This window comes from Andrena cerasifolii, chromosome 2, assembly GCF_050908995.1.
Source record: "Andrena cerasifolii isolate SP2316 chromosome 2, iyAndCera1_principal, whole genome shotgun sequence".
NCBI lineage: Eukaryota > Metazoa > Arthropoda > Insecta > Hymenoptera > Andrenidae > Andrena > Andrena cerasifolii.
The window spans coordinates 20092253-20109893 of NC_135119.1; the positions used below are offsets into that span (position 1 = coordinate 20092253).

General features: G+C 46.1%; 1 protein-coding gene across 4 annotated transcripts in view; it reads right to left on the reverse strand.

The window, feature by feature from the left end:
- Vg (transcription factor vestigial) overlaps window positions 1-17641 on the reverse strand; it is a 153056-nt gene that overhangs the window by 59488 nt on the left and 75927 nt on the right. For 3 of the 4 annotated variants that reach the window (XM_076830775.1, XM_076830777.1, XM_076830778.1), the window contains exons 2-3: window positions 6078-6306; window positions 5086-5244 (exon numbers count right to left, since the gene is read on the reverse strand). In XM_076830775.1, the coding sequence (XP_076686890.1) occupies window positions 5086-5244; window positions 6078-6306 (388 nt within the window). The remainder of the gene's footprint in view (window positions 1-5085; window positions 5245-6077; window positions 6307-17641) is intronic. The other variant, XM_076830776.1, reaches the window with a different exon arrangement.

Consider the following 17641-nt stretch of genomic DNA (forward strand, 5'->3'; position numbering starts at 1 on the left):
GGAAAATAACCGAATTTTCAGGGGTCAATTACACCCCCTTAGAGTGAATTTGCAAACAAAAATTGCGTTGTAATCAGGGGGAAATTCCCTACATATTCACCAAGTTTCGGAATTTTTTGAATTTCCGGGTTCGGGATGTTCCCTTGTTAGTCTGAAGAATTTAAAATTACTATTCTTCTCTTTGCAATTACCTATTAATTTCTGTTCTGCGAAAAGTTTTGTGGAAACAAGAAAGGGCATAGAAAAACGTTAACTTTCATACCACTTTCATAAACTGACCTCTTTTTGGTAGCTTTCTTCCAGCTACTGCACTCGAATGGATACACTAAATAAAGCTATTATCTAGAACCACGTTTCTTCACGTCTAGTAACTCCATCATCCATCACCAATTAGAACCGCGATGGGGCAGCGGAAAATTCATTGAACGCGAAACGATAACTTGCGCGCGGAGCAAGATTCTCAATTAAGGGGCGCATTAAAGTGCGCGGTGTCATAGATTACACGGCAATTTTCATCCGCGGGATTCGCGCATCGGGGCGAGCGCAGTGAAAAAGCACGATCATAGGCCGAAGATGGTATCGCGAGTGATCCCGCGGCAGCGCCTTTGAAGACGCCAAGACGTCGTGTAAGGGCCGTGCCAAGTAATTGCGTCTCTGTTGCGCCGCGTCGCACGGCGAACGGGGCGTTAATTTGACGCCACCGAGTGGAACGACGCGCTCAATTTCCCGAACTCAACGTTACCGCCGTTCTGACGTTGTATTCTCACCAGAGCGACGAGCGCCCACCACTATAAGTCCCCTCCTCCGCCCTCCCCCAGCCTCGGCGGGCGTTCCGAATTAACCCTTTGAACGGAACTATGCGCGCTGATAAACGCGCGCGATTTTTCAGCTCCGGAGACTGAGCGTCGCACCCGTCTCGCGACGTCTTCCTTTTTCGAGCAGCCAAATGACGGGGGTCATTTTTCTCTTGCACTGCTTCCTTACCTTCCTTACGAAGGGTAGCTTGGAAGGATACAAAGTTAGAGGGAAGATAGGACGACTGTATACATTAGATTGTGTAATACCTATACGATGCTCGTGCCTCGTAGTGATCTCTAATCAAATAGTGACGAACCAAGGTGACAGAGGCTTTACGCGGACTTGGCATGAAGACTGTAAACATCTAATCGTAGCTCGTTAAGTTCTACACCCTCTGCAGAAAAGCTACGTCCACCACCCAGTAACATGTACAGTAGGATACCTCACGCATGTGTCAATAGAACTTTACACCAATTTTCCAAGTAGGTATGCATCAAGCAGTACCGAATCCCTGAGGGATTCAATAGTATCCAGAACGTATCCAATAGGTACAAGAAAGTCCTCAAAGCCATCGTCCAGGTGGGTATAGGCTCTCTGAAGGCGGTGTCTTCAAGAAGCCAGGGTGATCGTTCGTATCGGCGAGCATTCGAGGGCAAAGCGTTTTATCGTTCCTCGTATCATTCCCCTTGATCCCTCGTCCCTTGGCACCCGGTACCGGCCGGTAGCCGAGGCAGAAGCGTCCCAGATGCAATTTCTCCGTCGCAAGAAGTGATGCCCCGACGGAAAGCGGGGACGGAGGGTAACGCGCTACCAATTTCCAGGCGAAATTGCGATTTCGAGCGGTACGAAACGCGACATGAGAACCCCCCCGCTTAATCTCTGACGTTCTTTCCGCCGCGCGGGCGGATATTTGTGTCCGCGGTCACATCGCCTCTTTGTCCTACCGCGCGAGCCACCGGGGGCTTCTTTTAACTCATTAGCCGGTGAAATATATTATCGGCAGCCGAGCGAAGGAGGCTAATAACGTCTTTAGCCTGGTTACCCGGGACACGGGTAATTGATAACTCCGGATGGAGAGTAGCGTGATTAAGGGCCCCGCGTATCGTCTATCTAGGCGCGCAGCAGTTCTTTGATCTAACCGTTGAAATTATATTCACTGTCCAGTTCCTGCTTGATAAGCGTGCCCGCGACGATAGCGGCTACGAGGCTCTTTCCGTCGTTGTCGTGCTTCTCTTGGGTTCTGCTATCGCCCTGCTGCTCGATTCGGAAGCTCAATCTTTGTCGCGCAATCGCCGTCGTTGGAGTTCCTTCTTTAATACAATGTATACTCCGGATGGCTGTAGGAGGATATTCGCGAGGAACTCGGGGGTCCTTTGATCCACCGCTGTAATTACATTTAGTATCCATTTCATCTGAATATCGATATATTTCTATGGGCTTCTTCTAATGCGTTTGCTACCTGGTTCGAAAAGCTTCTGCAAGTGTAACCATCATTCCTAGAACGCAGGAATATTGACACGCGTAACCTGTAAAAAGTAGTCATTCTCTCTGTCTTGGTCGTGTTACTCCGCGTTAATTTTAGTTATAAGGTGGATGTCCCAATTTCTGCGCATTTAAGAGGTTACTCGTCGGAAAGAAGGTGTAAAAAAAATTGTCTGTGATGAAAATTTGCGGATTAATTGATTAATTCTTTAATAATAAATCAACCAGTCGGAAGCTATTTAAGAAAGATATTTCAAAATGTTTAACTACTAGTAATTTGTAATTAAATATAATGCTTTAAATGACCGTATTTCTGCTCGTAGTTGCCTTTTCAGGTTAAAATAAGTTACATCACTTATGGAGATGTTTCATAACACAACAGTAATGCATAAAATAATGATACGACGGTGATTAATAAATATAATTAATAATAATAATAATAATAATAACAACAACACAATATTTTCCTTTCTTTGCAGAGGTTCCTCACCACTCACTTGACCAAATTGAATTAAGAAATCCTCAAGTAGATTGTCCCTTATCAGGAAACTATTCGGACCAAGTAGCCAACGTAGCGCAGCGAAACACGCCCAGATGAAGCGTCCCAGCTCGACCACAAACACGCACCGTGCCGCGGACTCAAACAATCCCCCGCCCTTCTTATAGGCGCCTTTCACCCTCGATCCTCACGGAGGGTGCGTCTTTGTTCTAGCGGTGAACATGTTCACCGTTTCAGAGGCGTTCACTCCTTGTACGTACGGCATACCGCGGCTAAAACTGTCTCCTGCCCCCCTCCTCGTTTCCTCCTCGCCCTTCGTTTCCGTCTCTGCTCTCCTCCCTGAGTCAGCATGCACCTCGTAGCCCGTGGAGCATAGAAGCTCTTAATTTACCTTTCCTATGCCGTGAAAGCGTGGTCGCGATGAAACGGCCGCGGGGAGGGATGAAGAGGTGACGCAGAGGAACCAGGGGGGCAGCGGAGCGAGGGGGAGGGAGGGAGAGAGGGAGAGACGCGCACGGCACATAACAATTAGGTCGTGTTGTCTTGAATTCTAAGCAGGCTAGTGAACTGATCCTGAGCACTGCCGCGAGAGATAAATGCGGCCTTAAACGATACCGATATAGACGGGGCTGGCAACGCCGATCGCTTGCCAAACCCGCTCGTGCCTGACAACCCCCTACCCCCTTCTGCCCTTTCTCGTTAGCGGGCCGTTTCTTTCGGGTACGAGGAGCGCGGCCCTCCAGCGGGATGATTCCTTCCGTCCCGGCCTATCGCCTTCATTCGATTCCTTTTTTGGAGGTTATGAATGCTCCCTCTTCTTATGCCAGAGATATTATTTTCTGGGTTTGTTTTTTAGCATGGTACTTCGGTTTGTAGTCTCTTTGCATAGCTCCACTTGCCTTTATAAGGGGTGGTCACGCCGCGTTGGTTCGTTCTTCATCGTGATTCTTTTTCGTTTTCTTTTTGTATTGATAACTGTAGCCTGCCTTGCTTCACAAATATTCCAGTTTTTATTCTTCATCGGAATCTTCTATTTACGTATATGTATTTTAACAGCAGTCGCTCTTTTTGCGTTACTACTTTCTATCGCCTCTTCCACGTTTGAACATTTCTTACTTATATATCTTCAAACACTTTTGTTACCGCGTATCTATCTTTGTCGCTTTTCTTCATTTTATCTTCCTTTTTAACCCTTCCGAGAAAGATTCAACCACCCTGCCCGTCCCTCTTCCGTCATATCGAGCTCCACTTCCGGCATCACGTTACTCTGTCATCCGTTCGCTCGTCTTTCACCTAACTACACCTCTTCCATCTCTTCACCTTCAACCCCAGAAATCTCTACCATTTCTTCACCCACCATGTCTGAGGATCCCTCTTCTTTCACCCCTTTCCCCTTTTACTTCATCCTCGTCCCATCCCCTCGCTTTCGTTCCCTATTTTTTTCTCTCACCCAACTCCTCCTACAGCCTTTCGTATTCTCGCCTTCGCTCGCCCTGTCTCTCGCGCAGCCTCCGCTCCTTCTTCTTCGTCTCCTTCCACGCTGGCCGACAGCGAGGGTTTTAGGTCTCCAAGTACGACGACGGTACAATTGTTACGTGGCTTGTTAGCGTTGTCGCGGGCTAATGGCGCACTTTATTATCGGTCCCCGCTGGCAACGGCGTTGCATCCGCGGTGGACGCGCTTAAATCACCGCGCCTTTGATGCATTAGTCCCGGTACACAGGCCGGCGCTGTCCAATCTTCGACGCGCGTGCTTCGATGAGGCATCGAAACGGGATCGTAATTGGAACGAACCGAAAGCCCGGGCTTTCATTCTTCGCGGATCGAGAGGCCTGTCGGTGTCCTTTGCCTCCAGCGTCAAGTGATAATTCGTTTCCGTGAACATTTGTTCCTTAACCCTGCTACGTTCTTCGGGTCTCTTTTTACCCAATCGTGTTCTCGTTTGTTTAAGCCCCACTACTATATCCCTCGAGTCTTCTTCGACCTACTCTCATTTCCCTTTCTTGGGGACTCGTCTAATTTTGAGGAAAATTAATTAATCTGTTTGTTTTCCCAACCATCGTCTATGTTAACATTCCTCAACACTGACGAGTATTATAAAAGTCTGGACTTTAATATATTTCTTAGTACAGCTAATCATGCACAAAGATATAGTTTCAATTTACCCCTCCCTTCTCCCACCCTCCGTCATAAAACTGACACTGTTCATTTGAAACGTTAATTTTATAAGTTTATGATACATTTGAATTACTGGACTTATAGTTCTCTTTCAAAACCAGTATCATGGGTTTGAGTAAAGCAACTCACCCTTCAATTTATCGTGTGCTAGTGCCCTTTGAAAGTGTTCTTCCACTTCAGATGCTGCGTCCCCTCGGTAGTGAGTGAAGACCACGCAATTTGCGTTCACGTATTGCGCTCTGCTCTCACCATCGTCCGAATCCTCCGCGGCGGTGCCAGTACCTACGGCTATGACAAAATGAGCAGGTCCAAGTTTATCACAATTCAGTGTTTCTGTCATGCTGGATTTTAACGAAATCAAATAGTTGCATCAATTTCTCAGTATTCTTTCAGACACCATTGTGTAAGTATGAGGATATTTTATGATCAGTGAAGGAATATTATATTTTATCAGTGAATGTAATTGTGTTTCCATTATGCACAACGCTTTAAACGAGAGATTATTATGAAAATATTTCATAAATACATCACAAGTATCACATTTCAAAGGCGAATGCAAGTAAGCTACTGTTACACTTGAAACGTAATATACTTTGCATAATTGTTTGTAAATACCAACACTGACAATTCAGATTTCACTAAATTTGTTACATAAAAGGGAGCGTCTGAAAAAAATTGCGCGAGTCAGACGAATAACACAATCTACTTCGTTTCACAGTCTCTCATCCGCTGCGTCTGATCGCATACCTACTGAATCTCCTGCACCCATAAGTAGAACAACCAGAAACAGACTGGCACTGACAACTTAATACCTACATACATTCCTTTCCCCATCTAAAAAATAACGTTTTAATTTGTCGATTTTCTAATTTGCACAATTCCATTCATTACGAAGAACTAAAATTTCGCAATGAATCACAAAATATCCTTCAGACTGAACTTACATGTATGCAGGCCTAGTTTATTACATATTACATTTTCGGAAATAATTATTATCAACAATGTGATAGATGCAAGTGTTCGCACATTTAATTTCCGAAGCTCAAGATCTTATTGCGTTTATTTTACTCTGCAGGAGCGATAGGAAGTGGAGATTTCGTGAGATTCTTGTTCCAACTCACCGTCCGTCGATCTGTCGTCGTCTAACGTTCTCGACGGCTGTGAAGTGGTCGTGGCAAGGGGTGGCCGTGGTTGAGGTGTTGGCCGTGGTTGGGGGGTTGGCCTTGGTGATGCTGGACTGGGTGCTGAGCCGACGGAACCGGCGCTGCTGGGCTGCCCTTGAGGAACACTTCCGCCAGCGCCGCAGATTTCAAGACCCGCCGCCTCTAACGATCTTTGGTGAACGTTCAACTGTTAAAAGAATATTGCTTCCGTTACTTTTCCATGTATTCTTTCGTGGATAATTCGAATTAAGAATACGTAGCAGATATAAACGGAGGAACCTTAACATTTATGACTTCACTCTTAAACAATCTGTGAGAGTAGGAATTAAAAGAACACGCTGGCAGAATTTCTCAGAGACAGAATTTCTTCATGCTCAAAGAATTCTGTATAGTATTTCGAAGCTAAGTTATCGACATATGTAATTATTTACAATATGTTTCTTTTAAGTGTTCCGTGACTTATGTCCACCGTCGAGTGACAGACGCTTCTCTTAATAAATGAACGCGAGATAAACTTTATTAATGATACAATGTTTACAAGACGCGGTGATTAAGACAGCCACGGTTTGAGCGGAATACGAGGTGTTGCTTTTGCGGATTCTGATAAATTTCGCAATGTCCCTTCACTTAACGATTTTCACACGCTTCTGCCGCGGCTTGTACAATGCACGCAATAATTATCAGGCGGTTGTGATATTTGCAATTATCAAAGTTCGAGTAAGTAATAATTTTCAAGGTGCGGTGCGTGCATTCTGACCTCCTGCGTTTATGCAACGTGTAGCGGTAAATTATCATCGACTACGGCCTATTTTCAAATAAATAATGCCTACTGACCATAATTGAAAAAGCTACTTTGCAACCAGATAGCGTTTATTCGTACGTTATTCGCGAATTGCTAATGAATAAAAATAAGAATACTTTAACCAATAAAAACATCCATAGATTCCAAATGTAACGTTCGTATTCTATTATGATTTCAGCTCTATTGTAATCATTCAATTTCTTGTTGAACATCATCAATAATGACTTTTTTTCTTCATTGTTAACGTCTCTTCGAGTTTATCTTTCTATCGTGCATATTATCTAAATAAGAAAACGGCAGAAACTCTGTCTGTATAAATTTCTTTGCGAAACGAGAATATTCCACTGAATTAAAAAGTGGCATATCACTAAACACTTCGCACCAGAATAAAATGCACCCCTTACAGAAAATACAGTTGCCCGAGTTAAACTATAGGTCCACCTGACTCATTCAGCCTTGTTTCAACGACCTTCCTTCACAAGCACTAACGCAAAACCGATAAAAAGCCATTCGAAATTCCACCAATAACAAAATCATCCAAATCCTCGGCAAACATATCCCACCAAAAATCCAATTAAAGCCAAAAAACCGCATCGATATTAACCTCGATGAGCCTTCTTGTTGAAGGTTCAACCACCATAGTGAACCGCAGCTCTCCAACCTATTTCACCCTATTTCCCTGATCATTCCATTCGACCATTCAATGAAGACCGACAATTGCATGCGCCAACCACTGCCCCGACTCGCGGCTAACACCGGCAGGGATGATATCGACGTCGGGTCGAGGTCGCGCCAAAATATCGCAGGCTCAGCAGGACCGCCAACAACGAAATGCCTGTCGATTAAACGCTTCGATATTCGACTGGCATCGGATAATTCCAAGGATTTTCCCACCCGCTCGTCCCCCTCCCACCCCCTCTCGCCTTCCGCCCTGTCTGCCTGACTCGTCAACCCCGCGAATCCCGCCCTGCAGGGCGAGCGCGTCGTCTGGGTTGACGTTTAGTAGGTAAATCGTACAGAGCGAGGCGTCCTTAGAAGAGGGGTTAGCCTCCATTGAGCACATACCGACGCCAGGCGTCGGCGTCCATTGTGCGCCCAGCCCTACCACCCCTCCTTCTCCGTCGGTCAGACTGCAAATAGCGCGAGAGCTATGCTATGCACACTGGCATCGTCACCACTGCTCGCAACGAGACCAAATAGGACGTAATGCACGCTATTCATTAGATCCTCGGGATGCAAATGCCACTCTGGGTCATGGCATTCTCCTCGAATCTTTTCGGCCGCGTCGCGATACGATCGTGCTCGCGAGCAAGCCAACTATTCGGCCAGGGCGGATCGAAAGATGGCATCGGGGCCCCGGGGACGCCTCGAGTCCGAGCTCGATTGAGACATTCCTCACCGCGAGTGGATTTAGATGACTGTTGTTGTCGTTCCCAGCGAGCTGGCCTCTAGTTGCGGTCCTTTTCGGGGTGGTAAGGTCGTTAGTGTGCCTGCGCTACTTTCGACGACGGTGGAGGATCATCGGAGAGAGATCTCCGCAGATGATCCTATGAAGTGCATGAAATGGTTTAATGGAGGTTGGTCAGCTAGTTAACACTTGTCAGTTTAATCCCATAGTTTCTAGGGTGCCTGAAGATGCGCGGACTGTTCATACAGAAGTGACTCGAACAGTGCAGGATTCCGAGCTTTGCATCAGTTCCTGAACGTTCTACTTGATAAACTACCCTCAGTCCCTATCCTAAAATCTGTAAAGTCCTATGTCTGATTCGTGACCACCATCAGCCCAATTCTACTTGAGTTCCATGCGCCTCAATTATCAGTACCACTTCTAGCACAGTGATAGACAAATCTCTATCTCTGTGTGTCGCCATTTCCAGGTCAGCTACATCTCACGATCCCTGTGCCAACGAAAATAAAACTCATCCTCCCCATCGATCACCGATGCACACTCTCCTGGGACTCGAACCCGTTGCGAAACTGCTACTGCACCTATCCTAAGCAACCATCTTCCTACTCCCAAGGCAAACAAAGCTTTTCAAATTCCAGCTTCTAAATTACACAGCTCCTGAACCCTGTTTAATTCCTTTAAAAGCCCTCCTTCTCTCCCTCCTTCAGTCGCAGACACCCAGACGCGGAGGGCTTCGCGGAACACGCCGAGACACCCGCGAGCGCAGACAATTGATGTCAATTGCGATTCAAGCTCAACGTTCTTATCATGCCTCGATCAATTCCACTGAGACGGGTCTGGCAAAGACTGCGTGCCACCTAGGTGAAACCGTTAGCGAGGTGCACCAGCTCGAAAGCTGAACGAGGCGGTCTAGCCGCCTGCCTCGGCGCCGACTCATTCCGCGCGTATAATCCGCCTCGCGATTATGCGACGCACTTGCAGGAAATCGGCCGACTATGCCAGCGGCTACATAATTTTACCAAGCGCCCATGTTGCCCGGTGGCTATCGATGCCTGGTCGCGTCGGGAGTCGAAGGTCGGCAGATTGACGGGCGATCGAAAGTGAACGGCGCTTGGTATAGACGGGCTGACAGAGGCTGTGCTAGACGATCCTCGCGCAGCACTCGTGCGGCTAGCGATGATGGCCAGCTGAGAGAATTACTAGCGCGTTTTAACGACCATAGCAGATATTTCTCGCGCGGCAGATGTCTCCACTGTCAGACTTCCGATGATGGGGTGCAGAGATTGGCGGATAGAAACGATTGTCTGCGTTCTTTCTGTCTTGACTGAGAGTAATAAGACACAGTCGAAGCTTCAGGCAGTGTGGAAGGTTTAGGTGGGTGTATTATTGTCCGAGGTCATAGGAGCTTATGTAATAGACGACACCTTTAGGTACTATTTGTCAGCGGGTGTTATAGTTCTGTCTGTCTATAAATGTAATGACAAGTGAGAGATACATTTGATCTGCCTTGATCTGCAGGACTATCAGTCGTGCCACTGGGTTTTTTTTAACAGATATTATTTTACGTTGTTTTTGTTCCCGTGTTCGCTATTAGGAATTTTAAAGCCATTTCCGAGGGTCTACCCATCTGATTTGTAAATTAAAACTATTTAGCATCGTTTGTTTGATCCTGACAGGAGAGTTCTAAGTAATAAGCGACTTAGTAATGGCGACACGGTCTATAGTCACAAATCTACTGACTTAATCCTTAATACTGTCCTTAATATTTTCCTTAAACACTTTAAAGTAGAAAATTCTGCAATATTAACGAAAATAGAATATTTACACCGGACAACGAAATAAATTGCATATTGTTCACCATTGTTCCCAACGATATCTACTTAACCGACCTTGATAAATGCGCCTTAGATAAAAATAATAAAACCACATTGGCACCATCTTCTCTATCAATTCGCATCCTGCGTATGAGGATTCTGTTTTCAGAATAAGCGAAATCCAGGGCCGTGAATTAATTCCGCTTCCTTTGACGCGCGTGTATTAGTAGCAAGATAAATCGGGGAGACGAGCGCGGGATCCAGGCGATATTCATTATGCCTAGAATCCTATCTAACGCCATGGGCCAGGCACTGCCGGTACATCGATCCTCGAGATCGCACCGAACACGATCGTAATGATCCAAGAAACCGCGCGCTGGTGTGCGCGCGCGGCGCATGCCTGCTCGACGCGATGATAAAGGATGCGCGATCGTAGTTGCGTGCACAGTGCCGGTAGCCATTATTGTTGTGCCAACTATCGCGCATAAATCTGTCTGATGGGCACGCATGAATTATAAGCTGAATGCTGCTGAATCCAGAGACCAGTACCATTGGTCCTCGCGAAGGTGGGACTCAAATTCCTTCGCGATAGAAGGTCATCGCTTTTATTCCATTTTTGGGATCAAGTGTTTGCACTGAGGGAGTGTTTAGCGGCCACTACGATTAGGAATGTTCTATCGACTTATGTTTCTAAATACCTAGGTTGTAAAAAAGGCGGTTGGTTGAATTGGTAGAATTTTAGAGGGAAAATGGTTATGGATTCTAAGGTTTGCATTTACTTCTACTGGAACTATTGAGTTCCAGATAGAGTGTATTTAGGTATATTCAGCTTCAGTTTATGGGAAGTTCAATTAAATTCATTAAGTGATTATAACAATTTATTTAAAACACAAAATCCAGTATTCTTCACTTTTTACAAAGCTCCTTTTGGGGATGCCTGTGCCCCTTGCAACCACCCTTGTGTGCGCCACTGTTCAGGTTATCTTGAGATACCTTTTATACCAGCTTATCTCGTGGCCAATATCTTCCACGGAAGGAATTAGTTATAAAAAAATACGACGAAAGTTTTCTAAAGAAATGCCCTTATATTACGATTTATACGTAAAGCTACCACTCACTCAGAATTTACCTGAAACGTATGTTCATAGCTACGTTTGCTTTTGAAGTCACTAAATCAAAGCAATTAAATCTAAAATATTGATTCATCGTCAAGAAAATCATCTTGGAATGCTTATTATTTGGTTATCAGCAGTGATATTTTCGTAAAAGTGTCAGAAGAATTCAATAAGTAGGAGTGGAAGTCAGTGAAGTGCCAGTTGGTAAGGCCTAACGCGTGGCAACGTCTCTCCCCCGCAGAAACTAGACAATTTATAAAATGAATTGGACTTTCAGACTCGCTAATGAACGATTGGGGTCGCTTGGGGAGATATGCGCGTGATCGTGTAATGTAACGCGAACGTGTGCCCGAAGCTCATCATTCGGTGGCACGATATACGCAATTGCGGTTGCGTATGCGTCGCGGTAGCCATCACTCTGCGAGTGAAACTGGTCAACAGATGGGCGTGCATGAAGTTAAGATTAAGCTTAACCTTGGCAGATCGACCTGAGGAACGTTCACGGTCCATTTCTCGGTCCCGATGCTTCTAAAGGACTTTACATATATTCTATTAAGAAGACAGGGCATAATTGAGATTTTTGGAGAAATAACTTTGCGGAACTCCTTTGAGTTACAAGAAAATTCAGTGTTTTCTAACTTACCATCTTGTACACTAAATTAACTGTCTGAGGAATTATTATTCGTATGTATAATTACATTAAGCTTACAGACGTTATTAGTGGTTTCATATATCGATCACGTCCCGATTGTAGGGTTAATTACTCCTGACTTCTGACTTGCTCGGAAAGAACAAGATCTACAGGTAACGTTACTCTAAACTCTAACCTACCCCGCACCTATTAGCGAGAGAACTACAGTGTCAGGTATTTGGGACACACTCAAGTGGTGTGTAAAGCGATACCCTTGAGATCACAAGCCGCCAAATATGTTTTGCGCCACCTCCGACAGGGTCGTACAAGCCTAAAACGTTTATTATACCTTGGTGTACCTAAACTGTGGTCCTGATTCCCAAAAATTGTATTATAGTGTAGAATGCATACCAGAATTCTTGACCTCCAACACCCTTATTATCTTTATCCCCCATTCCTTTTACGACCTTCCTACACTCCCTCCATTTATATACTCCCAAGTTACAGCGCCCAGCATCATGTAGGAAACATCGAACAGCAGAGCAAAAGGCGGGGTATCCGCCATCCGGAGGAAGACCTACAATCTCGGATTGCAAGATACGAGGCTGTTTATGTCTGATTTAGATCTGTGTTAGGTCAGGACTAGGTCGAGGTTGAGCGGTTAAACCAGGCAGATAAACAATCGCTGAGGTGGCGACACACGCTCTTCTGCAACGTCGCATCTTCCACGGGTGACACACAGATGCGGACACATGGGAGCCACGCGGGAATAATGCAACTCTTTCCTGGCAATTTGGCGGGAGAAAGGGTTATCGTGGAAGAGTGTTTATCGACGAGGTAGTCAATAGTCCTTAGACTCGAACCTTAGAATTGATCCTTAGACAACGAAACGCAAGGGGGCATCCTTTAGCTGTCTTTGACAGCAAGAGGACTAGATCGTCTCAAACGAGTGCACCGCAATAGTTTGACGGCGACGTTGAACTGTAAACTATACTCTGTGACAAATTTCTTAAACCTCCTTGCAATCGTCTGCACTCGGGGAGCAGACTCGAAATAAAACAAAGGGAAGCCGTTAGATCGCCCGGAAAAGCATCGTTCGCCAAAACAAGCGATATCCAACCCGTCCAACAAAGTAGCCGCGGTGTTCCGGTCGTGTTTCTCGCCTCCCTAATCAGTTTGTCGTCTCCGCGGCCACCACCGCCCGCCGTTGACAAGCAACCTTTTGGCGTGTATATCGAGCCGACCGCGTACCCCGCCTAACCAATTACGTCCATACATCAGCAGTGGGTAGCAACGCACGAAAATAAGCCCGACGGTGATGTATGCAGTGACTGATGGCGGCTGGCAGTGGACGTGTGGGACGAAAGGAAAGCCACTCGCGCGCGGCTGCTGCGCGAATATACAGCGCGCTGCTACGCCTTCCGAGATGTTATCATTATCTACTATAATAAACCGGGGCCCCAGCATTCCACGGGGTAGTAGATCACCAGGCCTGATCCGGCAAAGAGCGAGAACCGTGGGTTTCGCGGGGCGAGCGATGCCGAATGATGACCGCCGACATTCGAGGAACGTGCAATTGATCATGAACTTGAGCATCCCCGTCAGCGAGAGACCCGCTGCTGGTCGCTCCCTTCGTTCCTCGCCCACCGCTTCGCCGACTTCCGTCACCACGGTGTCTTTTTGGCGGCAACGCCCGCGAAACCGATTTTGGCGGGAACCTGAATAGCCCAGGGTGAGAGGAGTAAGTTTGTGGAGACAGGGAGAGGGATGGTCTGGGTTAGGTGGGGCGGGTTTGCGGGGTGTGGTGATGACTGAAGGTTGGAGTATTTGGGAACTCGATTTTGTTGGGAACGAGTGTTTGAGTATTGCGATGTGTAAAGGGAGATCTAAGGAAAGCGTATGGGTGTTTGAGATGGTGGTAGGTGGTAGGTTTTTGAGGGTCAGCTGATTTGAATATGGATCAGGTTTGAAGTGTAACGAGTTTTATATATTAAACGTAATGTTGTGTAAAAGTGGTTGATGTTTGCTTTCGAGGCACCATGTTTAAGGTAGGTGAAACTTGGGCTATGGAAGTAATGTCCAGGGGTTGAAAGGGTTTCGAATAATAACTGTTTCAAACTGTTTCAAGCTACATAGGCTCTGACTGAAACAGTTAGGAACACCCGATATTCTGAATAACTGTTATAAAGAACCTAAATATCAGACTATATAAGTATAAGTTACTGAGAATAAAAGTTATAGAACCTAAAAAATAAAAGTTATAGAACCTAAAAAATAAAAGTTATAGAGCTATATAGGAACCGTAACTTATATTTATATAGTCTGATATTTAGGTTCTTTATAACGGTTATTCCGAATAAAGGTTCTTCATAACTCTTTCAGTCAGAACCTTTATACAATAACAGTTTGAAACAGTTATTTTCGAAACCTATTCAAGCCCTGGGAATCGCTACCATTAGATCGTAACCAGTACCAGTACCTCCAGCAACAGCAATGTTCTAAAAAATGCAGTTTCCACTTACAATGCCGTTCAACCACTACAAATCCGTGCCAAGACCCCGGATCGTCCAAATTTCCCACTTTTAATACAAAAAGAAGAGCAGTACAATGAAATCCTTCAAACACATTACTCCACTTACGATAAATCCCCGATTCGCTGAATATTTCCCCAAAGGCCCCAAGGAAACACGAACCCCCCGTGCAGAAGGTATTCCGCCATTCCCCTCCTCCCCTCCAGCCGCCCCTTCCGCGAAGGCCAGTTACATCGGTTCAATTAAACCGAACAATAATTCGCACTCGTGTTCGCGAAAGAGGATGAAAAGAGGCGAGCAAAAGTATCGGCGGATTAAATCGGCGAGTCTTCCATAGATTACCACGCTGTAGCATCTAGCGTTGGCCGTACGACAATGTGGTAATTAATCGAAGCAAGCCTGTCCACGACGGCCGCCTTCTTCCTCCTTTGCTTTTTCTCTTTCGCCCGGAGGCGTGCTGGCTTCCTTCGAAACGGTCCACGTCCTCGACATCTCGCGACCAACGAGCAGCTCTAGCCAAGAGCTGCTCGCGGTCTTTCAAAGCATTCCAAAGCGCGAGTGCCTGTTCCTCCCGTTCCCCTCCGCCCCTCCCCACCGTTTCATCCCCCCTTCAGATCCTCCACCGGTGTCGAGTCACTTCGCGAACCTAAGGCCGCGTCTTTATTTGTTTCCCTTTTGTCTTATAGATCTCTGAATCTTCGTATCGCGCTCCCTGCCTCCCCTCCCAACCACCCCACCGAAAATACTTAATACCACGATGATCCGCGACGTTGATTCGGATTTATGCTCCCCGCGAATGGAGGAACGCTAGTCGGCTTTCGCCATCATCAGAATTCTGTGTTCGTCACGAGCGTTGCTCATTAATGGAAGTATTTGGGAAGCTTTCTGTCGTGTCTGGTTTTTACATGCGGAGGACAGGATTAGTCGTATTGGTAGCTCAGAGGATGGATTAGAAAGAATCAGGCACAGCTGATCTAGTTTAAAGTACTTTGTGTGTACAAATAGTTTTTCATTTTCCAATTTTCACAAACAATGCAGCACGCGTTCCACGGAACCCGGCCTCACGCTTTGAAAGGCCAACGATTAGCTAATCGTGAATTTTGCACGGCTCTATGCATACATATTTATTATTATAAAACTTCTTTAAAAGGCCCGGCGATCTACGAAAAGCTCGTCGCAAATTTCGCGGGGCCATATGCATAGATATTTATTATTATAAAATTTAGACGTACAATATAAATGCGTTTAAACCTGTTTTTCTCGAAAACCCTAAAAGTGGACAAACAATATTTGTGCACCAATCCATCGATCTACTTACCTACATGTTGCTCCGTGCCTATTGTTATTTATGTAATAAAGACATTGCTATTACTCCCTCCTAAACGTAACATTATCAGCGACATCAAAACTTATGCAACGTTGAAGACCCGCAAACCACCCGTCCAACGGACGTCCGACACGGTCCAATCTCCTCGCGAGCCATCAAACTCGCTAAAACTTCTCTGTCACGTTGGACGACACCATGGCGGCTGCCGAAAACCGTTGTAAAACCGGACAACCCTCATCGCTCCAGAGCGAAACGGACGACCGGACGTCGGGAGAACCGATTCCCACATCAATTCAGAGGCGAACCGTAGTGGAACTCCGTCAATCTGTTCGACAAAAGGCGGAGTAGCCGCTGGAGAACGGAAACAAGTGGCGATACGAGAAAGAATGGCGAACGGCGACGAAAAAGGGATGAAGAGGAGCGTCGACCGCGAAAAAAGGAGCGAAACGATGGGCCGATGGAGGGGGTTGGGGGAGGGGGAGGGGGCTCGGTAACAAGCTACCACGGGGTATCTTGCAATTTGTTTGCCGGACACGGCCATTCGTCGACACGATTCTCCTATCTTCCACGAAGATGAGAGGAGTCCGACTCCTTGCTTCTCGGCCTGCAGATCTCCGCCGCGGCGCTGGATTACGACTATTGATAAGGCGCCGGTGAACGAGTTCCCTTTAGTTAAGCTTAGTTCATTAGCAAACCAGCCAGGTGGACGATGGAGCGATCCCTCGTTCGCCCGACAAATTACAACGAGATCGGCCCCCGCCCCCTTTCGCCCGTTCCCAGCCACTTTGGGGACACCAGAGAGCGCGCTGCGCGCCGCCGCCTGATGCGCGAGTGGACCGTCGACATTTGCAAGTCGAATCTGCCGAGTCCGAGCTGAGGGCTGGAAAGCTTCGGTGTGTCGAGGTTTACGGTACTGGGAAGAACTGAGAGTTGTAATCTGTGAGGTTATGAGTGAGATGTTTCCTTTCGAGAAAAGATAGGGTGTTTTTAAAAATTGATCTTCATGAAGTTTATACTAAAAAAGGGAATATTTTAAAATTTAGAGTTTAAATTTTTAATTAAATTAGCGCTACAAAGTGGGATAAAAAAAACAAGAGGGCTACTCCACTCCACCCTCATCGCTAGGGTTGTTTTTTTATTACTACATTTTTCTTTACCGTCACTCCAAAGTTGCCTCCCTACCCCTGGAAAAAGTGCATGGACGCCCTTGGAATGAATTGATTATTTAATGCTTTGGGGAGTTCTTGGTGTTATAAATCCTTATATACAGTGATTCAAGTGTTGATGTTCATTCTTGAACGCCATAAAGTAAAGAGCTACCACCAGAAATTGTCTACTGATATTTATTTCTTGCAAAAAACTTTGTGTGATATTTTTCTGTTAACACATTATGCCAAGTAAAAAATATTAACGATATTTCATTAACATATTATTTGCAATAGCCTTGTCAATTCCTATCTGCTCCTACCTACGCCACTAAATCCTCTTTTACCAACTCTACCTGGCCCAACTAACATTCCAACATAACACCTATCGTAACATCATAATTCCGAAAATCCGGCACAGCATAAAGATCGCCCGACCGATTCGTCTTCCCCTCTGATTTCAAACTTCTCCCTCAAATTTCTCCCCGTGGCGATAACTCTGCGTCTCGCCCTATACCATCAACCACCGAAACGAGCACAAACGGAGTCGCGACATCTCAAGAATCCGGCCAAAGCCCGATGCATTAACACTCCCACGCGAGCCGGCCGCGGTATCAAGCGAATATCTCGATCTGTCAAGCTGGAACGACTGCTATCCGGCCGTTTTTCGTCGGCATTGATATTAGCGAGAGCGATAATAGCACCGACAACTAACGTGCCTTCACCAGGGGACACGTGGCGGCCAAGTT